Genomic DNA, 23,057 nt, shown 5'->3' on the forward strand with positions numbered 1-23,057 from the left:
TCCTTCGTCGGCGATGGCTTTCGCATAAGGATTCGACAAGGGGTTCTGGAGGTTTTTGGTCACTGTTGACGAACAGAGGCTGTTCCAGGGAGGAAGCGGATTTTTGCTTCCATGAGAGTACAATCATAGGCTTTTGAGGTAATAAATCATTATTTAACGCTGTTGATGAGTCTGTGTTTGTGGAATGAAATACTCTCTGTTGTTCTTTCCAGGTTAGCGCATAATTTACTCTCTGTGACGCTAAAATACTAATCTGTATATGGTTTTTGCAGATAGGGAGAGAAGGACGGAAAATGACTGTTTTGTTGTTGTAAAAAGTCCGTTTTGTGCAGGCCCACGTGCTCGATGAGATATTTAAAGATGACATGTTTAAAGGTGGTGGGTGAGGGGTAGCTGACATGTTTAGTGCACCGATGCTTTCTGTTTGCAGCCTTCGTTTCGTTCGTTTCTGTCGGTTTCCTGTAACCGCTGCACGGCTGCCTTTTGACGGGGCACTGCTAGCTGCAGACGTTGGAGCTGGGACCTGAGGAAGCTACGCTAACCGGCTAACCAGCAGACCGGCTAACCAGCAGACCGGCTAACCAGCGAACCGGCTAACCAGCAACCCGGCTAACCAGCAACCCGGCTAACCAGCATACCGGCTAACCAGCATACAGAAAGAAAGCTAAGTGCACCGTGTCTTACGCACCCCGTTGACCACCGTTGTCTTTTTCTTATCTGTGATTTCATTGGAGTAGTGACAACGTGGGGTGTGTGACCCCTGCATGAACTAGAGCTTTTTGAACAGAACATTCTCATTTTGACTGTATTTACACGGGTTCAGCGTGTTACTATAATTTTCTATATACTACTGGCATTTTGTCAGTGACCACGGGTTTTTTTACGTGTTGAGAACGTAAAAGGAACATATTTTGAGTGAAGGCTCGAGGGAGGTGGCGAGTTTATACATAAACAGGCGTCTGAAACTTATACTTTTGTTGACTCTATTTAATTGTATGACTGCGAGAGTGGATCGTGGTGTGGTTAGTTAATTAGTAGTAATTAACCGGTTCATAATCACCTTAAGTGATATATTGAAACGTGACAATTATAACTGTATATACAGATAAAAATTTAAAAATAAATTGTCATACTGCATTTTAAGTACAATTTCCAATGATAAAAAGTGTCAATTTTTAACATAACTTAATTTAGATCTACATCTATCTATATCTATATACGGCTTGTGTGTGTGTGTGTGTGTCTGTCTGTCTGTCACTTCACGATGCACGGCCAAAGTTCTCGATGGATCTGCTTCAAATTTGGTGGGCATATTCAGGTAGACCCCGGACACAAACTGGTCGATGAAAATTTTCAACACGTGCTCTAAGCGCGGCGCGGTGAACCAATTTTGGTTTTTCTGTAGATCCATTCCCAGTAACTCTTCCTTATCTTCTCCAGTGTTTTGCGCGTTCGTGTGGCGTCAATCACGTCAACACGTGCTCTAAGCCGGCGAACCGCCACGCTGCATACTCCGTCTCGCGATCCACTCGGCGAAGCGGGTAATCATCTAGTATTATTATAACTTTGTTTAACATGCACATACATTTTAAATGAATTGATGAACCATTCAGCACATGTTTAGTTGCATTATGTGCGACATATATTTTTTTTGAAGCTGTCTGTGTTTGTTTTATGCTTAAGAAAAATAGGCAGAGAGAGAGAGAGAGAGAGAGAGAGAGAGAGAGAGAGAGAGAGAGAGAGAGAGAGAGACAGACAGACAGACAGACAGACAGACAGACAGACAGACAGACAGACAGGCAGGCAGGCAGAGACACAGAAGCAGACAAAGGTGCGAGGGGATAGGTGCGTAAACACTGATAAGAGCAGGCTAGGTGTGCAAGCACAGATAACGACCAGAATCAGGGGCAGGAATTGATGTCAGAAGAGAGAGTTACGTCCCTCCCGAGTCTCGCAGCTGATACGGTTTGTTAAGACACTGAGTTTCAACCGGAAAAATGTATCTGGCGTCTTGAACAAAAAGAAACGTGTTTCACAGGTGTCGTTCTCATTCTCAGCTCAGGTAAAAATAATATATTGTATTTCACTGCGAACAAAGCGCCAGCAGTTTTCCAACATTCATCCTGCAGAAAAAAATGAACCTAGAAACTGAACTTTTTGCGGTAAAGAATAGCTGCATTCTTACGCTTTTACATCTCTTTGCCTTGTAAATTAAAGCCAAAAAAACCCAAATGGGTTGTTTCTAAAGCGTGTCATGATTACATTTCACACGAACATTCTGGGACTGGCTGATAAGGAAACTGATGCACTGACGAGTATTGGTGGCATGCAGTGCATGCTCTTATCCAGGGCTCCCCACGGACGCCCGTCCTAGTGGGTCCCGGGACCCCCACTTTTCATGTTTAGAGGGTCCCGGGACCCCCATTTTTAATGTTTAGAGGGTCCCGGGACCCCCACTTTTAATGTTTAGAGGGTCCTGAGACCCCCACTTTTAATGTTTAGAGGGTCCATGGACCCCCACTTTTAATGTTTAGAGGGTCCCGGGACCCCCACTTTTAATGTTTAGAGGGTCCCGGGACCCCCACTTTTAATGTTTAGAGGGTCCCGGGACCCCCACTTTTAATGTTTAGAGGGTCCCGGGACCCCCACTTTTAATGTTTAGAGGGTCCCGGGACCCCCACTTTTAATGTTTAGAGGGTCCCGGGACCCCCACTTTCAATGTTTAGAGGGTCCATAGACCCCCTACGCGGAGTTTTAGAGGGTCCCATCTAGTTCCGCCTCCTTTCCAATATCGTTCCCGTGTGAAAGTGGCAAAATTCGTGCTTGTATTTTGACTTAACTGACGACTACAGTCTGACAAGAGTACGTACGGGACGCACGACACCGGAAATTATGTGCGTCCCTGGACCCGCTCTTTATGGGTTTAGTGCGTCCCGGCGGGACACCTTCCATGAATTTCTAGTACGTGATTTCGGCTTCTAGTGCGTATAGGACGCAAGTACGCGCACTTTGGAGAGCCCTCTTACCCCTCTTACAAATAGAAACAAGTCGCGTAAGGCGAAATTACTACATTTAGTCAAGCTGTGGAACTCACAGAATGAAACTGAACGCACTGCATTTTTTCACAATGACCGTAGTCCCCCGCTCGTGCAAAACGCAGTGAAACTGACGAGACTGTTTAGCGCGGAAGTGGTTTCGCTGTGCTGCATAGCACGCTTTTCTGTACCTCTCTTCGTTTTAACTTTCTGAGCGTGTTTTTAATCCAAACATATCATATCTATATGTTTTTGGAATCAGGAACCGACAAGGAATAAGATGAAATTGTTTTTAAATCGATTACGGAAATTTGTTTGTTTGTTTGTTTGTTTGTTTATTTGTTGCTTAACGTCCAGCCGACTACGCAGAGCCATATCAGGACGAGGAAGGGGGGGATGAAGGGGGCCACTTGTCAAGAGATTCCTGTTTACAAATGCACTAACCCATTACTTGTGTCCCAGCAGGCTTTAGTAAAACTAAATTAATACCTACTGGAAGATTACCAGTTTCCAGTATGTTAAAATAGGCTTAACCTATCTACTGCTGGACTTACATCAGAACACTAACAGATTAAACTATACATGAATCGCGAGACAAGCGGCAAGAGAAGAGATTTTTGGAAAAAATACAGGTGAATGAGCAAGAAGGCAGAAAAAGGAAAAGAATTCATGAAGAAAAAGAGAGCATGACAGGAAAGAGGAACCAAAAATCTACCTAACAGCAAACTAGAAAGCTCCTGCGGTTCCAAAAACAGGAGGGGCTTTTAATTTCATAACCGCAGTGCCCCACTGCGGGATTTCGGAAATTTGATTTTGATAATAATTTTTATATTTTTAATTTTGAGAGCTTGTTTTTAATCCGAATATAACATATTTATATGTTTTTGGAATCAACAAATAATGAAGAATAAGATGAACGTAAATTTGGATCGTTTAATAAAACAAAATTTAATTACAATTTTCAGATTTTTAATGACCAAAGTTATTAATTAATTTTTAAGCCACCAAGCTGAAATGCAATACCGAAGTCCGGCCTTTGTCGAAGATTGCTTGGCCAAAATGTCAATCAATTTGGTGGAAAAATGAGGGTGTGACAGTGCCGCCTAAACTTTCGTAAAAAGCCGGATATGACGTCATCAAAGACATCTATTGAACAAGTCGCGTAAGGCGAAAATACAATATTTAGTCAAGTCGCTGTCGAACTCACAGAATGAAACTGAACGCAACGCAACGCAGCAAGACCGTATACTCGTAGCATCGTCACTCCACCGCCCGTGGCAAAGGCAGTGCCCGTGGAATTGACAAGAAGAGCGGGATATTCGTTGCGCTGAGAAGGATAGCACGCTTTTCTGTACCTCTCTTCGTTTTAACTTTCTGAGCGTGTTTTTAATCCAAACATATCATATCTATATGTTTTTGGAATCAGGAACCGACAAGGAATAAGATGAAAGTGTTTTTATATTTAGTCAAGTTTTGACTAAATATTTTAACATCGAGGGGGAATCGAAACGAGGGTCGTGGTGTATGTGCGTGTGTGTGTGTGTGTGTGTGTGTGTGTGTGTCTGTGTGTGTGTGTGTGTGTGTGTAGAGCGATTCAGACTAAACTACTGGACCGATCTTTATGAAATTTGACATGAGAGTTCCTGGGTATGAAATCCCCGAACGTTTTTTTCATTTTTTTGATAAATGTCTTTGATGACGTCATATCCGGCTTTTCGTGAAAGTTGAGGCGGCACTGTCACGCCCTCATTTTTCAACCAAATTGGTTGAAATTTTGGTCAAGTAATCTTCGACAAAACCCGGACTTCGGTATTGCATTTCAGCTTGGTGGCTTAAAATTTAATTAATGACTTTGGTCATTAAAAATCTGAAAATTGTAAAAAAAAATAAAAATTTATAAAACGATCCAAATTTACGTTCATCTTATTCTCCATCATTTTCTGATTTCCAAAAACATATAAATATGTTATATTTGGATTAAAAACAAGCTCTGAAAATTAAATATATAAAAATTATTATCAAAATTAAATTGTCGAAATCAATTTTAAAACACTTTCATCTTATTCCTTGTCGGTTCCTGATTCCAAAAACATATAGATATGATATGTTTGGATTAAAAACACGCTCAGAAAGTTAAAACAAAGAGAGGTACAGAAAAGCGTGCTATCCTTCTTAGCGCAACTACTACCCCGCTCTTCTTGTCAATTTCACTGCCTTTGCCATGAGCGGTGGACTGACGATGCTACGAGTATACGGTCTTGCTGAAAAATAGCATTGCGTTCAGTTTCATTCTGTGAGTTCGACAGCTACTTGACTAAATGTTGTATTTTCGCCTTACGCGACTTGTTAAATTGATTTCGAAAGTTTAATTTTGATAATAATTTTTATATTTTTAATTTTCAGAGCTTGTTTTTAATCCAAATATAACATGTATTTGAAATCAGAAAATGATGGAGAATAAGATGAACGTAAATTTGGATCGTTTTATAAATTTTTATTTTTTTTTTTACAATTTTCAGATTTTTAATGACCAAAGTCATTAATTAATTTTTAAGCCACCAAGCTGAAATGCAATACCGAAGTCCGGGCTTTGTCGAAGATTACTTGACCAAAATTTCAACCAATTTGGTTGAAAAATGAGGGCGTGACAGTACCGCCTCAACTTTCACGAAAAGCCGGATATGACGTCATCAAAGACATTTATCAAAAAAATGAAAAAAACGTTCGGGGATTTCATACCCAGGAACTCTCATGCCAAATTTTATAAAGATCGGTCCAGTAGTTTAGTCTGAATCGCTCTACACACACACACAGACAGACAGACAGACAGACAGACAGACAGACAGACAGACAGACAGACAAACGCACATACACCACGACCCTCGTTTCGATTCCCCCTCGATGTTAAAATATTTAGTCAAAACTTGACTAAATGTAAAAAGGAAAAAAAGTCCGGGGATATCATACCCAGGAACTCTCATGTCAAATTTCATAAAGATCGGTCCAGTAGTTTACTCTGAATCGCTCTACACACACACACACACAGACACACATCAATCAATAAATGAGTTATATATATCGCGCATATTCCGTGGGTACAGTTCTAGGCGCTCTGCAGTGATGCCGTGTGAGATGGAATTTTATACGGCCAGTAGATTGCAGCCATTTCGGCGCATATTTACCTTTCACGGCCTATTATTCCAAGCCACACGGGTATAGGTAGACAATTATTAACTGTGCCTAAGCATATTTGCCAGGAAAGACCCTTTTGTCAATCGTGGGATCTTTAACGTGCACCCCCAACGTGTACAGACACACATACACCACGACCCTCGTTTCGATTCCCCCTCGATGTTAAAATATTTAGTCAAAACTTGACTAAATATAAAAACGGCACAGAGACGGACAAGAATATAGACCAACACCAAGACGGACAGATATTTGGGTTATTCTCCAAAGCTGTGAACCATTTTGTGACATGCATTGTCAGTCCTGATTATAACGTATGCTAAAAGGCAACTAGAATGTATTCTCTTTACTTGTTTCAATAATACTCCAGTTAGATAATGATACAGACATGCAACAAAAAACATGTTACGAGGTTGACTTACTTTGAAACCCTTGTAATTTACAGGACTGGGTGGCCGAGTGGTAACGCACTTGCGCTCGGAAGCGAGAGGTTGCGAGCTCGACCCTGGGTCAGGGCGTTAGCAATTTTTCCCCCCTTTCCTAACCTAGGTGGTGGGTTCAAGTGCTAGTCTTTCGGATGAGACGAAAAACCGAGGTCCCTTCGTGTACACTACATTGGGGTGTGCACGTTAAAGATCCCACGATTGACAAAATTGTGTTGGCATAGATAAAAAATGTCCACCAAAATACCCGTGTGACTTGGAATAATAGGCCGTGAAAAGTAGGATATGCGTCGAAATGGCTGCGATCTGCTGGTCGATGTGAATGCGTGATGTATTGTGTAAAAAATTCCATCTCACACGGCATAAATAGATCCCTGCGCCTTGAGTCCGAGTCTGGAGAAACGCGCGCGATATAAGACTTCATATAAAAAATTAAAAAAATGTGCAAGTATTTCTAATTTTTTCTATGCAGGCCAAGGATAAAATATGGAACCAGTATTTATTATTGAAATCAATTTGTATCGTTAAAATGTATGAGTGAAGTAAAGAAATGTCAACTTCGTAACAAGGTTTCCCCTGGAACAATTACAGCTCTAGAGAATAACCCATTTGCAAAACTTACCGTATTCGTCGTGATTCTATAGTGTTGTTTGTCCTCAGTTTCACCACTAAAACGCGGATAATGTTGACGAGGAATGCGCAGTTTATCTGAAAAAGGAAAATAGGTACTTTACAGACATTTCAGTTTGCCGTGTTAAAATATAATAATTTATAGGAGTGTTCAAGGCAGGCATTTTGTTGCAAAACTAAACTCTTGTGCGCCGTGTTAAGCTGGACCTAAAGAAGTCGACAATTAACTATTATTGATCCTCAGAACTATCTAGGAACAGATGTTTTCTTGTTCAGTCACTCACACATTTTCACAACCGCCAACACCACTACTGACCGCCTTTTTTCGCAAGACATGAACATGAAAATAAGAGAGAGAGAGAGAGAGAGAGAGAGAGAGAGAGAGAGAGAGAGAGAGAGAGAGAGAGAGAGAGAGAGAGAGAACAAGAACAAGAAGAACAAGAACAAGAACATCATTTATTCTTCAGGCCTCTAGCCCCTAGAATAGGGTCGTTACAAACAAAAATACAAGTCAAAAATACATACAGCGGCAAAGCAACACGAAGCTACAAAACTAAACACATACAGCGGCAAAGCAACCAAGATACAAAACTAAACATACACGGTAAAGTAATACAGTCACAATCAGTCGTCTTGAGCTATGTTTTCAGTAAACTCCAGACGAGTTTTTAGAGCAATGAACAAGTAAATGCTTAATCTACGAATATCAGATGATGAGCCGTTACGGAGAATATTCACAAAATTTAATGAGTTATATCTTGTATTTAGAAACTTAGCCCTGGCGTTTGCATACAATGGACAATCAAATACAAAGTGCTTTTCGTCTTCCACAACATCACAAAGCTTGCATAGAATATTCCTGTCCCTTCCAAATGTTCTTCTAAAACACGAAGCTCCAATAGGCAACACACCCAGACGCAATTTGATCAAACAATCGCGGAAACATTTTTTGTCAATGAAATCAAAGTACTTCTCACTTTCAAAAACTGTTTTGAATAATCGGTAGTTTTGATAAATGTCATTACTTAAAATGGAACCATTCCATTCCTGCAAATACATATCAGCCATTCTCTGTTTAAACAAAGAAATAAATGTTTTTTCACACCCCACCCCTTGTTGCAACCAAACATATCCAAACCCCGTGCTAAACAATGTATTCTTTACATGTGTTGCCCAGCATGTTTTACCTCGCTCGTCCAAGTTTTTTAACATTAAGTATGCCTGTCTGGGAATTCTGGATATATCTAGTGTCAACAGCTTCAACCAATATTTTATGCACCTTACTGCGCTGTTGATGTACAAAGGGTAGCGTCCCAGTTCTCCATACACAAACTTGTTGGATACTTTAAGAGGAACACTTAAGAACCTTTTGCATGCAAGTGTGTGAACCTTTTCTATATTGTCTAATCTTTGGAGACCCCACATTTCAGAAGAGTACATTAATATGGATTGCACCTGGGAATCGAAGATTTTGAAAAAACAACTTTTGGAGATATCATTCAGTTTTCTAACGTGTCTAATACAGTCAATGCATGCTCGCGAGAGAGAGAGAGAGAGAGAGAGAGAGAGAAAGTGAAAAAGAGTGGGAGAGAGAGAGAGAGAGAGAGAGATAGTGAGAAAGAGAGAAAGAGAGAGAGTGTGAGAGAGAGAGAGAGAGTGAGAGAGAGGGAGAGAGAGAGACTGAGAGAGAGAGAGAGGGAGAGAGAGAGAGAGAGAAAGAGAGAGCGAGAGAGAGAGAGAGAAAGAGAGAGCGAGAGATAGAGAGCGAGAGAGAGAGAACGAGAGAGAGAACGAGAGAGAGAGAGAGAGAGAGAGAGAGAGAGAGCGAGAGAGAGAGAGAGAGTGTGAGAGATAGAGCGAGAAAGAGAGAGAGAGAGAGAGAGAGAGAGAGAGAGAGAGAGAGAGAGAGAGACAGAGAGACAGACAGACAGACATACAGGCAGACAGAGATCCTAGCCTTTGAAAATAAGCGTGAACAAGACACATTCCGAGATTTCCCAAGCGTCGAGTTTTTAGTTACAATTCCAATTCCAGTGGACGAGCGAAAATAGTAAAAACAGCATTGTGACATCCATCACAATAGCATCCCAGTATACACCTTCTTCAGCTTTCTCGCCCCTTCACGCGTGAAAGTTTTATCTGGATCTGGATCTGGATACCCACTGGGTGGAGTTCGTGGGGATTTCGTCACAGGAGCCGACATCCGCTATTAATATTATTCAATCATTATTTTCTGTTCATGACCTTCGTTTCAGTCAAAAGAATGTATCTGACCGATTTGGACCGTTCGTTGATCGAACAGAAAGTACGAGTCTAAAGGTAAACTACATTATATTCCCTCTAAAGTTCCCAATGAAATAAACCAAAGCTAAAACCATGTGCACAGTCCAGTGTCTACGACGACATGACTTCTACTGCCCTACTTAACACCCTCCTCCCCCCGTCCGTTAGTGCACCGAATAATGCTTCTAATGATTACCGACAGCAATTAAAGAGCCCTTATTTCCGCCACAAGCAGCTGATTTCCCGACCTCAGTCAATTTGCATACAGACAGCTTCCTGTGTACGAATTGATGAAAGATTGAAGCCCTTTGTACTCATTTCGTCGGGAACGTCCTTTCCTCAAAGTAGCGTTGACACCAAGGTCATAACCAAGGTCAAAAGAAACGTAACATTGGTTGACCTCCACACCATTTCAGGGCGGTTCGACTTTTTTTCTTCTATGCTCTGTTCTTTTATTTCTTCCTTCCTTTCTTTTTTTTCTTTGTTAAACTGACTAAATGTTCTTTTGCACAGAAAATCCGCATTTTGCTTTCCAGTTTCAAAGCTCAAAGGGTAAAATGTTGACCACAGTTGTATTTGAAAGAAACTAAAATTGACGATATTCATCACCTAACTGACCCTACCAGTGTTTGAACATGTCCGCTACTCATAGCTGTGGACATTCAAACTAAAGTTCGAAAGTCAATGGCGTACTCGCATTGGTGGTTTCTTACCTGAACACGTTAAACTTATGGTGACATTAAACGTGTTTACCGTTCTGTATAGAATTCATACAGTCTTTTGAACTTTTTGCAAGGATCTGTCATAGTTACACAAACCTGATCATTTATAACATAGTTGCGGTGAATAAAGTGACTCAAAGACGTACAAGTAAAGACGATACACGATGCTTAAATACTGACACCCACTACCCCTCCCCCCCCTCCCCTTCCCCTACCCCCGTTAACTTTGTCATCACTTGGTCTTGCCGTTCCTTTACACTTTTCATCTCTTCCAAATGATAGGACACGCTCTCCATTACTCTTTGATTAACTGAGGACCGTAGGCTAAAGGAACCAGTCGCCTGACTTGGGTTTGGTTGACCCACTACCTCTCTTTCTATGTCCAGACATTCAGTATTCACCGCATTTACCCTACCTTGTACCGACGACCCGTTTCCCTTTCCCAGCATACACACACACACAGACAAACACAGACACACACGGGCACAAATACACACAAGCATGCACTCGCGCGCGCACACACACACGGACACAAATACACACAAGCATGCACGCGCGCACGCACGCACGCACGCACGCGCGCGAGCGCACACACACACACGCGCACACAAAGATACACGCACGCACGCACGCGCACGCACGCACGCACGCACGCACACACACACACACACACACACACACACACACACACACACTATCTCTTTTCCTATCTCTCTATCTCTCTTTGCGTGTGTGTGCCTTCCTTCTCACTCTCCCCCCACTCTCTTTCTCTCCCATTTTCACATTCTCTGTCTCTCTCTTTGCCCCCCCCCCCCCCCCACCCCCACCTCAGCTCAATCTCAGTCCTTGTCCCTTATCCATTTCTTTTCAGGAGCAACCCTTCCGTTTTCTTCCAGCCAGCACAGACCAGAATCCAGGCGCACAAGCAACGAGCTTTCATCTCGGAGGATCAGAAAGAACTTCAAACAACAAACAGCTAACAGGAGACGACAGCAAGGTGGTACCATTTACGGGAAATCCCACTTCCGCTAACCTTCTTCCGGTCTAAGTCGTCACAACCTCTGCGTGAGCAGCCAATACAAACACGCGGGCACGCAATCGCGGTCGTCGCTGGCATCAGACCTATTCATTGGATGACCAATTTCTTGGACTTGTTTTGGCGGCAGTGGAAAAGGAGTGAAAGAAAATGCAATCATCACCAAAAATGACACGACGGGCTAATGTGACAGGGCTGCTATTGTTTGGTTAAAGGGGACTTTTTTCCTCCATCCAGTCGCTCACAATAGTGAATGTCTAGACACTCCTTTTTGGGTCGGTGCCCGTCTACCCGCTACCATTCCTCCCCACAGTGCCCTGTTTCACCCCCATTTCCCTCCCCCATCCCACCGCCCTCTTTCTGTCGTTCGCTAGTTGTGGACGGTGCGAATCTTCTTCTTTGGATTTATGACTGACTCAGTGAAACTAAGAAAAGACAAAGGTATGGTTGGATTTTAAATATAAACTGAACAATTATGTTCGCTTTATTTAAATACGCCTTCAAAAAATAGAAGACATGCGATAATAGTCTGGTTATTCAAAGTGAAACAAAGATTCAAGGGACGCCAGCTCTTCAAATTTAAATCTCTTTATCTAGCTAGTTCTGCTATTGGAAATGGACACGTGCATGTATGTTTTGACTGGTGTTATCATTTACGTACATGTACCATTTCTAGGTTTTAGCTGCACTATTATTGGCAACTTGAATATAATGTTTAACGTAATAACTTACTTGAATTTAAGAACTATCTGTCAACATTACTGTTTCATTGAAAGTGATAGTTTAAGAGGAACAGCTTGAGTTAGTCTGACAGTTTCCTTTTGAAGTGACTTAAGTTATGACTGAGATCAAGCAACTGAAAATCAAACTACCAAGGATTTCTGGCGTTCCTCGCATGAATACATAGCAATATCAAAAAGCCGCGATTCTGCCCCATCATAGTTTCATGCACCAGGACCAATGGCAAACAGGAAAGAAAAACAAGTCGCGTAAGGCGAAATTACTACATTTAGTCAAGCTGTCGAACTCACGGGATGAAACTGAACGCAATGTATTTATTCACCTAAGACATTACAGCTTCGTCACACCCCGCTTGAAGGAAATCGCTCACCTTCCACGTGCAAAACGTTGTGATATTGACACACCAGATTAGCGCGGTAGCGTATTGTGCTAAGCAGGAAAGCGCGCTTTTCTGTATTCTTGTTAATTTTCTGAGCTTGTTTTGAATACAACCTATCATTTCTATATGTTTTTGGAATCAGGAAATGATCACGAATAAGATGACATTTTTTTTGATCGATTTCTTACATTTTAATCGTAAGACTAATTATTCTATTTTTGTTAATTGTGATCACATTTTAAGAGTAAACATGACATATGTATGTATTTTTAGATTCAGAATTTGATTAAGAATACGATGCAATCAATTTTAAATCTGTTTTGCGAAAAATCGATTTTAATGACAACTTTAATGAGCAAACTCATAAATTAAATTTTAAGCCTCCAAGCTGAAATGCAATACCAAAGTCCGGGCTTCGTCGAAAATTACTTGACCAAAATTTTAACCAATTTGGTTGAAAAATGAGAGCGTGACAGTGCCGCCTCAACTTTCACGAAAAGCCGGATATGACGTCATCAGAGACATTTATCAAAAAACTGAAAAAAACCGTCTGGGTATATTATACCCAGGAACTCTCATGTAAAATTTCATAAAGATCGGTCTGGTAGTTTACTCTGAATCGCTCTACACACACACACACATATACCACCACGACTCTCGTCTCGATTCTCCCCTCCACGTTACAACATTTAGTCAAAACTTGACTAAATGTAAAAAAAAAAAAAAAAAGGGGGGGGGGGGGGGGTGGAATATTTAAAAGGGTGTAGCTGACCGAATTCTTTAAAGAACCGCCGAGCAGGTCACTGAGTTTAAATTTCATTCAAATGATGTCGATCTCTTCTTCTTGCTCTTAGTTGTTTCAAGCTCTTTCCAGGTCGCTGTTCCAAAGTAAATGCCTCAGCGCAGATAGAAACTCCAGGGAAAATAAACTTTGCACAGGGAAACTGCTTACGTTTGACTGGATGAAAAACACAAATTCGGTTTGATTTCTGCCAGGGCCGACAACCACTGAAAATGCAAATGGCGGCCTAACAGGAAATGACTGTCTGAAGGGCTGGGGGAAACGAATTCTGGGCACATGTGAGGAGTCTGACATAAGTTCTTTTACATTTTGTTGTTGTTTTTAATTTTTAAACTGTGAAAAAAGGACGTTTGAATAATGACAAGCGAACATTTATTGATAAGAGTAAAGACACAGGCTCACCTTTTGTTTGCACAAACAAATGCCATCACAGTATAATAGCTAAACAAAACATAAAAATAAATCGTTAGAAGAAGTCATTTCTGGGCCACAGAACTCTCGCGTTACTTTACAACATAATTATTCATGATTAAGATAACAACAACAGACATCAGAAAAAGGCAGAAGATTAATGTCCAAAAGTCACAAGGACTCACTCTGTCAATGAACTTCCTAATCGTATCGTTAATGCTTTTACTAGGACCACATTGAACATCGTCTTTTTTTGTTGTTGATGGTGTTCTCCTTACGTGGCTATTTCCTCCATCTTGGAAGTAACAACAATTCTAAGATAATTCACAGCATCAGATCTCATCGTGTTTTTCCTGTCGTGAATATACTTGTCCACTGAAAGTACTGATAGCTCTAAGTTCTTGTGAATATTTCGTTTCGATCTGAATTACACGTTCCAATAATTTAACCTTCCTTGTGTTTTTGTATACTTTTCATGAGACACGAGCGAAGGTACACTTCCGGTCGAGACCCAACCGTGGGAGTGATGTCACACACCAAAGGAACGCCAAGGGTTTAGAGAGGACGTCAGCGTGTCTCAATCGGTAGTATGTTGGAGTTAGCTTTGGAAAAACAAATTAGAAGACATTTTGAATAGGCTCCAAGTCTTAGCTAGCTTAATTCGATAGAATTGTCCGGACTTTGTGTGTGTAGACGACTTAAACTGCGTGGGATAACCAATGTAGTGTAGTAAGTTGTACAATTCATCATTACCAGTGCCAGTTGACTCAGGCAATGTATATTTGTATACATATAACTGTTACTGTACTTATTTCCCCAAAGTAAACACATAGAATCAAGCAGAAGATACCGGCCTCGATAACGCTTAGTGCGCTTCTATGCTGGCTGGTACTCAATATGCAAACTTTGGAGAACATTGAGAACATTTTACTTGGGGTGCTTGCTACCACTTCTTGAGCGCCATACTGTCGGATGAAGTCAAACAGCCGAAAAATCCAACAGGAGAAAAAGGCTCATATATGTTATTCGAACGCAGTATAAATGGTAATAAAGGCAGACGCCATGATTACCGTTTAAGAAACCTTCCTCACCGTATAATTGATCATGCAAACTACTACTGATATGTGTCCATGCCATTTATGTATTCTTCAACTTGGGCACATATACAACATCAACAACAAAATCGTTGCAACTTGCGCCGAGTGGGATTTGGTTGCACTGAATTATATTTGCAAAGTGATCGATGCGTCACTTATACATTTAGTTCGCGAAGAAATTCCCGCTTCTCCCAGGAAGCAGTCAGGCTGTACATTTAGATATATAAAGTCCAATTTGAAGGACCGCAAAGAACATAGTCTCTGCACATCTAAAAACGCTAGTGATTTTGAGAATACCTCAATACAGAAAAACAATCAAACAAACACACACACACACACACACACACACACACACACACACACACACACACACACACACACACACACACACACACACACACATACACACACAACAACAACAACAAAAACAACAACAACAATAATGTCGCGAGATGGGTTGCGGGTAGTTTTTAAATCGACAAACCGCCAGCCGCGGTGTGTAGTGTGTCCGTGTTCGTGACCGTATTGCGGGGAGCACGTGAATTTGGTGCGTCGCTAGCGCTCACCCGTCGTCTGCGCTCAGCGTTGAACGGGATTCGGGGCAGAAGCCAAAGAACTTTGAAAGCAGTAACACCTCGATTGTGTGTTCTGGAATGTGGCGCGACTGCTGTCGGCCCAAGTACGTGGTGTGACTCATGTCAACCCGGTCAAGTTTTCAACATTATTGTTGTCGTCGGCTTTGCCGTGAAAAGGGAAATATTCACCAGGGGAAGGATAGAGGTTCTTCCATGTGAGTATTTTTGTGTGTGTAAATGTCTTCTGTTGTCCACGTGTTTTGGTCTCTAGTTTGTGTTGTAGGTCGGGTGGAGGGTGGTAAAAGGGAGGTAGAATTTAGCTCATGGCCTTTTCACTTTATTTCATTCCCCCTTCATTGTCATTCATGCTCATTTTGGTTATCATTCCATGCTCTGAAATAAGCGTGTTTTTCTGGTTGGAAAATGTTACATGAATTTGTGAAATGAGTCTAAAGTTGCAAGACTTGCAAGTGACAGTAAGGTTGATTTTTGGTCACACACTCCAGTTCGCGTTTGTGTAAATATTATGGAGTGACCTCTGTTTTGTTTGTTGGCTAAACTCTTTTTGCCTTGTGAATCATTCGCATTTGAGTACCAGGTGTTCTAATTATGGCCTTATAGGCCTGTGTTTTTCTTTCATTTATTTGTCGAGCACGGCCTCATCTGCAAACTGAAAAGGGTGCCTGCGTGGAGCTTCGTCACAAGGGCGAGATTGTCGTCTGGAGTCCCGCTGCCCGTCGTTGGCCGTCCTCGCCGTCGCCGATATCGTCTTGTCATCTGTCATCTACTCGTCTGTCATCATCGCCGTCACTGCTTCCTTGACAGTGCAGGCTGTTCGTCGTTCTCAGCGCACTGGGTCAGGGGAGGCCATCGTCTATCGTCAGCGTCTATTCGTCTTCCTCTTTCCCCCTTCATCAGTTCTGCCCAACGCTTGCAGACAGGGGTCGAAGGAGGGGGAGATATCTACATCGTGTGTCTATTCGTCTTCCTCTTTCCCCCTTCGTCGATACTGCTCAACGCCTGCAGTAAAGGGGTAGAAGGAGGGGGAAATGTTTCATCGTCTGTTCGTCTGTCTAACTCCTTTCAACGTTACTGCTCAACGCTTGCAGTAAGGGGGTAGGCAGGGGAGATCATCACCTTCGCACTCACTCCGTGTCAGCAGCGCAAGCATCTAGTTGGCGTTCGTCACACTCGCCATTCGCATCTTGGCTGATTTAAAGGGAAGTAACTTTCACATGTCATTCTAGCTTGAACACGCGCCAGTCATTGCTCGAGGGTTTATAACCCGAGTTCGGCGTAGATATGTTGGTGAAGAACACGTTTGCACTCACCTTTAAGGCCGTACGGGTGGCATTGTCGCACATTCAGCTACCTTAGTATTTCATTGACAAAAGTGACAGTTGTGTTGTTTATTTTTGCTTTCTCACATGTGTGCGTGGCCTTATGTATGTCGTTGCCTTAACCACATGTATGTTGATGTGCAATTGTGTTGACATGATGTTTTTGCATTATCATCATTGCCGCCACCCTTCATTCCTGGTCATCAATCATCATCATCATCACTAACCTTCTTTGTGCAGCAGTAGAGCAGAGCCCAGCAGTTCTTGTTCATTCCCCCATCATTTCATCAACATCCTTTCATTCTCATCCACTCATCCTTTATTTTCTAGAAGCAATAAAGTCTTCATTTGTTGAACTTTACCACTTGAGTTCCTGACTCCTTCTGTGTGAGAAGTTAAGGTCCTACCTATCAGGTTGGTCGCGTGGAACATCAGTCAACACGTCCCTGAACTCATAGCACAGCTCTCTCAGTTCCCCATGAATGTCCGAGTATTCTGGATCCAGATTGACATCCTCAGGTCCTTCTTCAGCTTGCAGAGGAATCAACGGTATTTCGGCGGAAGTGGAGGTCACTTCTTCCGGTTCTTCAGTCACTACGGATGTGGCCACAGCCACGGGCACATCACTGGTCCTCTCCTGGTACCTTTTCAAGAGATTTATGTGATATAACTTTTCCTTGTCTCCCATCTTGATGAGGTAATCGTTCAGACCTTTCTTGCCCAGCACCTTAAATGGACCCCTCCACGACATCTGGAGCTTGTTGTTCTTCTCCGGGAGCAACAACAGAACGCTGTCACCAACTGATGTCGTTGCCATAACCACATGTATGTTGAGGTGCAATTGTGTTGACATGATGTTTTGCATTATCATCATTGCTGCCACCCTTCATTCCTGATCATCAATCATCATCATCACTAACTTTCTTTGTGCAGCAGTAGAGCAGAGCCCAGCAGTTCTTGTTCATTCCCCCATCATTTCATCAACATCCTTTCATTCTCATCCACTCATCCTTTATTTTCTAGAAGCAATAAAGTCTTCATTTTGTTGAACTTTACCACTTGAGTTCCTGACTCCTTCTGTGTGAGAAGTTAAGGTCCTACCTATCAGGTTGGTCGCGACATTGGCGAGCTTGCCAACAACAACAACAACAACAACAACAACAACAACAACAACAACATAGAAACGCCCATGACCTACTTAAAAAAGATACGGTTTACCAGAGCAATAAGTATAGAAAAAGTTCACTTACCACCAGAGCAATAAGTATGGGAACGAAGATGAGAGTGAAGAACGCCGACTTGGAGTAGAGTTGCCAGCACGGTTTTTTGTAAAAGACCTCCATCAAAGCCGCCCACAGGCACGTCAGAATAAGAGGTATCCCTGAATATAAATTGAAAAATATTTGTCCTCATCCAGTGGAAATATCCCATCGACGTTTCAGTCAAACTTCCTTTCAGTCATTTTCATTAGGCCAACGCACAGGCATGCTAGGATGGGACCTACCTCTACAAAACAAAGAAACAATCACTGTCATCAGAGAATCCCACATGAACGTTACGCTATGAGAGGCGTCCCTAACAAAAACCAAGGAAACAACATTCTTTGTCAGGGCAGCTTAGAGGCATTTTGTAATATGGGACCAGCGGTATACCTGAAAAACAACAACAATCATTTTCATCAAGGCAGCCAAGGCACGTTACAATATGTGATCAGCGGCATCCCTGGAAAAAAAACACACTATCGTTTTCATCAGGGCAGCCTACGGACACCTCAAGTATCATTTGAGAACAAAGTAAATACAATCACTTTCATCAGGGCAGCCTACGGACACATCAAGTATCATTTGAGAACAAAGTAAATACTATCACTTTCATCAGGGCAGCCTACTGACACCTCAAGTATCATTTGAGAACAAAGTAAATACTATCACTTTCATCAGGGCAGTCTACGGACACCTCAAGTATCATTTGAGAACAAAGTAAATACTATCACTTTCATCAGGGCAGTCTACGGACACCTCAAGTATCATTTGAGAACAAAGTAAATACAATAACTTTCATCAGGGCAGCCTACGAGCACGTTTGGTATTAGAGCTAGGTATCATTGAAGAACACAGAAACAATCATTTTCATCAAGGCCGCCCACAGGCACGTAAGGTTCCATGGTAAACTAGACGAATGAAGAAACTGACATCTGATTATACTAACAGACTATATCAACTTTAAATGCGTTCAAGGATTCCAGTATAAACTGCGAAATAACAAAAACAGAAGAGATCCTGAGTGAGTATTCCCTGGACAGCTTTAAACACTTGTTTTTCTTCTGAAACCACCCGAGAGTCTGAGGATGTCCAAAAGGGAAGCACTTCCTTGTGTGTTCTCACATATAGACATGGTTACACACGGACGCCCCTCCTAGTGCGTCCCGGGACCCCCACTTTTAAATTTTAGAGGGTCCATGGAACCCCACTGCAGTATTTTAGAGGGTCCCAATGGTCCAAAAGCCAAAAAGTCCCAGTGTACTTATAAAACATTGTGGTCACGTATAGTGTATTGCGAAGTGTCGATTGCAGTCTGAAAATGGTATCTACGGTGCGCACGATAAAGGAAATCTAGTGCGTCCTAGGACCCGCTATTCTAAAATCAAGCTCGTCCAGGGACCCCCTGCATATATTTCTAGTACCTGTTTTCGGCTTTTAGTGCGTATAGGACTAAACAACTTGTAAATGGTGTCACTATCGGCCACACAAATCTGAATGTATATGTCTGACTGAAATACAAGCCAGCCCGTTATGACACACTAGGGTTTTGCAGGCAGATTTATTTTGTGCCATTGTCTCCCTTCACGTGCCCGTGAGGAATAACCCGACCAGACTTCAAAATGTATCAAGAATAATTCTGACACTTTTGTCCAACACCGACTACACAAGTCTAGCCTCTTAGCATTCACTTAGCCGATAATATTTCTATTATGCTTTCCCCCCTTTTTTTCCAGGTCTTACAGACAGCCAATGATATGAAAGTTCAGAGATGAGTAGTAGTGACAGATCTCTTTTTATTTAGTCAAGTTTTGACTAAATATTTTAACATCGAGGGGGAATCGAAACGAGGGTCGTGGTGTATGTGCGTGCGTGTGTGTGAGGGTGTATGTGCGTGTGTGTGCGTGTGTGTGTGTGTGTAGAGCGATTCAGACTAAACTACTGGACCGATCTTTATGAAATTTGACATGAGAGTTCCTGGGTATAAAATCCCCGAACGTTTTTTTCATTTTTTTGATAAATGTCTTTGATGACGTCATATCCGGCTTTTCGTGAAAGTTGAGGCGGCACTGTCACGCCCTCATTTTTCAACCAAATTGGTTGAAATTTTGGTCAAGTAATCTTCGACGAAGCCCGGGGTTCGGTATTGCATTTCAGCTTGGTGGCTTAAAAATTAATTAATGACTTTGGTCATTAAAAATCTGAAAATTGTAAAAAAAAATAAAAATTTATAAAACGATCCAAATTTACGTTTATCTTATTCTCCATCATTTGCTGATTCCAAAAACATATAAATATGTTATATTCGGATTAAAAACAAGCTCTGAAAATTAAATATATAAAAATTATTATCAAAATTATTTTTTCGAAATCAATTTAAAAACACTTTCATCTTATTCCTTGTCGGTTCCTGATTCCAAAAATATATAGATATGATATGTTTGGATTAAAAACACGCTCAGAAAGTTAAAACGAAGAGAAGGTACAGAAAAGCGTGCTATCCTTCTCAGCGCAACGAATACCCCGCTCTTCTTGTCAATTCCACGGGCACTGCCTTTGCCACGGGCGGTGGAGTGACGATGCTACGAGTATACGGTCTTGCTGCATTGCGTTGCGTTCAGTTTCATTCTGTGAGTTCGACAGCTACTTGACTAAATATTGTATTTTCGCCTTACGCGACTTGTTTTATTTGTCTGTACATAATTTCCCGTGGGATAGCTGTCCGTTGGGCAGTGAGAGTGAAAACTGATTTAAGTGTCTTTGTCTTTTCTTCTAAGCTATCTCGACATTGTCCAAGATGAAAGAAAGAGATGAAGAACAACTCATATTGTCATTCTCTCATGAGAGACAGTCAGTGAAACAAGAAAGAACGCTGACACAGATTTGTTTCCTTTCATCTTCAGAATCAGGCACGTGCACGTACCCAAATAAACACACACACACACACACACACACACACACACACACACGAACACACACACACGATCACACACTGACACTCACACCCTCGCGCCCGCCTTACGGATTGATGTTTGTCGGATAGCAACAGACGTTTCGGTAATTTTCAAAAGTCTCATCACCATTTTTGCCGAAAGTACGGCAAAGTTTTCGACAAATTGAAATTGAGTTTTGCCCGACTGCCGATACAACCTTGCTTACCATTAACACGTGCAACTGTGCCCTTCTGACATTCTTTTTATTTTGCAATCTCAATCACTCTCCATCCAGCAAAGCTATTCTAACCCAGGTTACCACTTTAACTCTTTTTATATTTAGTCAAGTTTTGACTAAATATTTTAACATCGAGGGGGAATCGAAACGAGGGTCGTGGTGTATGTGTGTGTGTATGTGTGTGTGTATGTGTGTGTGTGTGTGTGTGCGTGTAGAGCGATTCAGACCAAACTACTGGACCGATCTTTATGAAATTTGACATGAGAGTTCCTGGGATTGATATCCCCATACGTTTTTTTCATTTTTTTGATAAATGTCTTTGATGACGTCATATCCGGCTTTTCGTGAAAGTTGAGGCGGCACTGTCACGCCCTCATTTTTCAACCAAATTGGTTGAAATTTTGGTCAAGTAATCTTCGACAAAGCCCGGGGTTCGGTATTGCATTTCAGCTTGGTGGCTTAAAAATTAATTAATGACTTTGGTCATTAAAAATCTGAAAATTGTAAAAAAAAATAAAAATTTATAAAACGATCCAAATTTACGTTTATCTTATTCTCCATCATTTGCTGATTCCAAAAACATATAAATATGTTATATTCGGATTAAAAACAAGCTCTGAAAATTAAATATATAAAAATTATTATCAAAATTAAATTGTCCAAATCAATTTAAAAACACTTTCATCTTATTCCTTGTCGGTTCCTGATTCCAAAAACATATAGATATGATATGTTTGGATTAAAAACACGCTCAGAAAGTTAAAACAAAGAGAGGTACAGAAAAGCGTGCTATCCTTCTTAGCGCAACTACTACCCCGCTCTTCTTGTCAATTTCACTGCCTTTGCCGTGAGCGGTGGACTGACGATGCTACGAGTATACGGTCTTGCTGAAAAATGGCAGCTACTTCACTAAATATTGTATTTTCGCCTTACGCGACTTGTTTTATTTTTTATTGGAGACCGTATATAAGAATAATCACGCATTCAAAGTTGCTTTCAAATTGACACGTACATGGAACAAAGTCACAGCGGCAAAAACTGGAACAGCATGAGCGAATGAAAGAAAACATGATCAGATCTTCAGATTGACATGAAGTATAAAGCCTTTCTGCTCCCTCTTTCTTATACAGACAGCGAGACGGTTGTGCAGGTGTGTGTGTGTGTGTATGTGTGTGTGTGTGTGTGTGTGTGTGTATGTGTGTGTGTGTGTGTATGTAAGAGAGAGAGAGAGAGAGAGAGAGAGATAGAATGAGAGAGAGAGATAGAATGAGAGAGAGAGAGAGAGAGAATGAGAGAGAGATACAGAGAGAGAGAGAGAGAGAGAGAGAGAGAGAGAGAGAGAGAGAGAGAGAGAGAGAGAGAGAGAGAGAGACCTAGACTTAGACTTAGACTTAAAACATTTTATTGACATAAAGGGTAAACATTTTAAGCCAAGGGCCTAATCTTACAACGTGCCCTTTACATTCACACTAACACATCCGCACGCATATAAACAACATAATATAATGAATTCATATAGGCATAACATGTAAATGTACAGTAAATAAGCATAAGCACCACGGCCACACGAAACACAAAATCTAATATACGAAGTAAAACAATATGAATACTATATGCTATGAATATGTAATATGACGTGAATATAATTACATAGTAATATTAATATAGTATACATTAGACAGAACTGTAAGATTCACATGATTATGTCACCGCGGGTGTGTACTTACAGAGAACAGTTTAGATGGGTTTTTTTTAAAGAAGATTTAAAAATATTTACAGATTTGCTAGTTTTAACATTCGAAGGAAGAGAGTTCCACCTTGACGGCCCAGCAAAGGCAAAACTAGTTTTATATAGATCTACACGGGCCCTTGGTAGTAGATATTTATCTGATCCGTATCTCTCAGGAGCCTCGGTTATGAATGCATTCAAGTATGGTGGTGGTA

The 23,057-nt window shown here is 41.4% G+C and overlaps 1 protein-coding gene and 1 long non-coding RNA gene across 2 annotated transcripts in view; both read right to left on the reverse strand.

The window, feature by feature from the left end:
- LOC138981220 (uncharacterized) overlaps positions 1–23,057 on the reverse strand; it is a 357,841-nt gene that overhangs the window by 156,923 nt on the left and 177,861 nt on the right. The window lies entirely within an intron of this gene.
- Positions 1–23,057, reverse strand: part of LOC138981190 (corticotropin-releasing factor receptor 2-like) — a 176,596-nt gene that overhangs the window by 16,861 nt on the left and 136,678 nt on the right. The window contains exons 7-8 of the mRNA XM_070354029.1: positions 17,934–18,064; positions 7,290–7,375 (exon numbers count right to left, since the gene is read on the reverse strand). Coding sequence (XP_070210130.1) covers positions 7,290–7,375; positions 17,934–18,064 — 217 coding nt within the window. The remainder of the gene's footprint in view (positions 1–7,289; positions 7,376–17,933; positions 18,065–23,057) is intronic.

Source organism: Littorina saxatilis, linkage group LG12 (assembly GCF_037325665.1).
Source record: "Littorina saxatilis isolate snail1 linkage group LG12, US_GU_Lsax_2.0, whole genome shotgun sequence".
NCBI lineage: Eukaryota > Metazoa > Mollusca > Gastropoda > Littorinimorpha > Littorinidae > Littorina > Littorina saxatilis.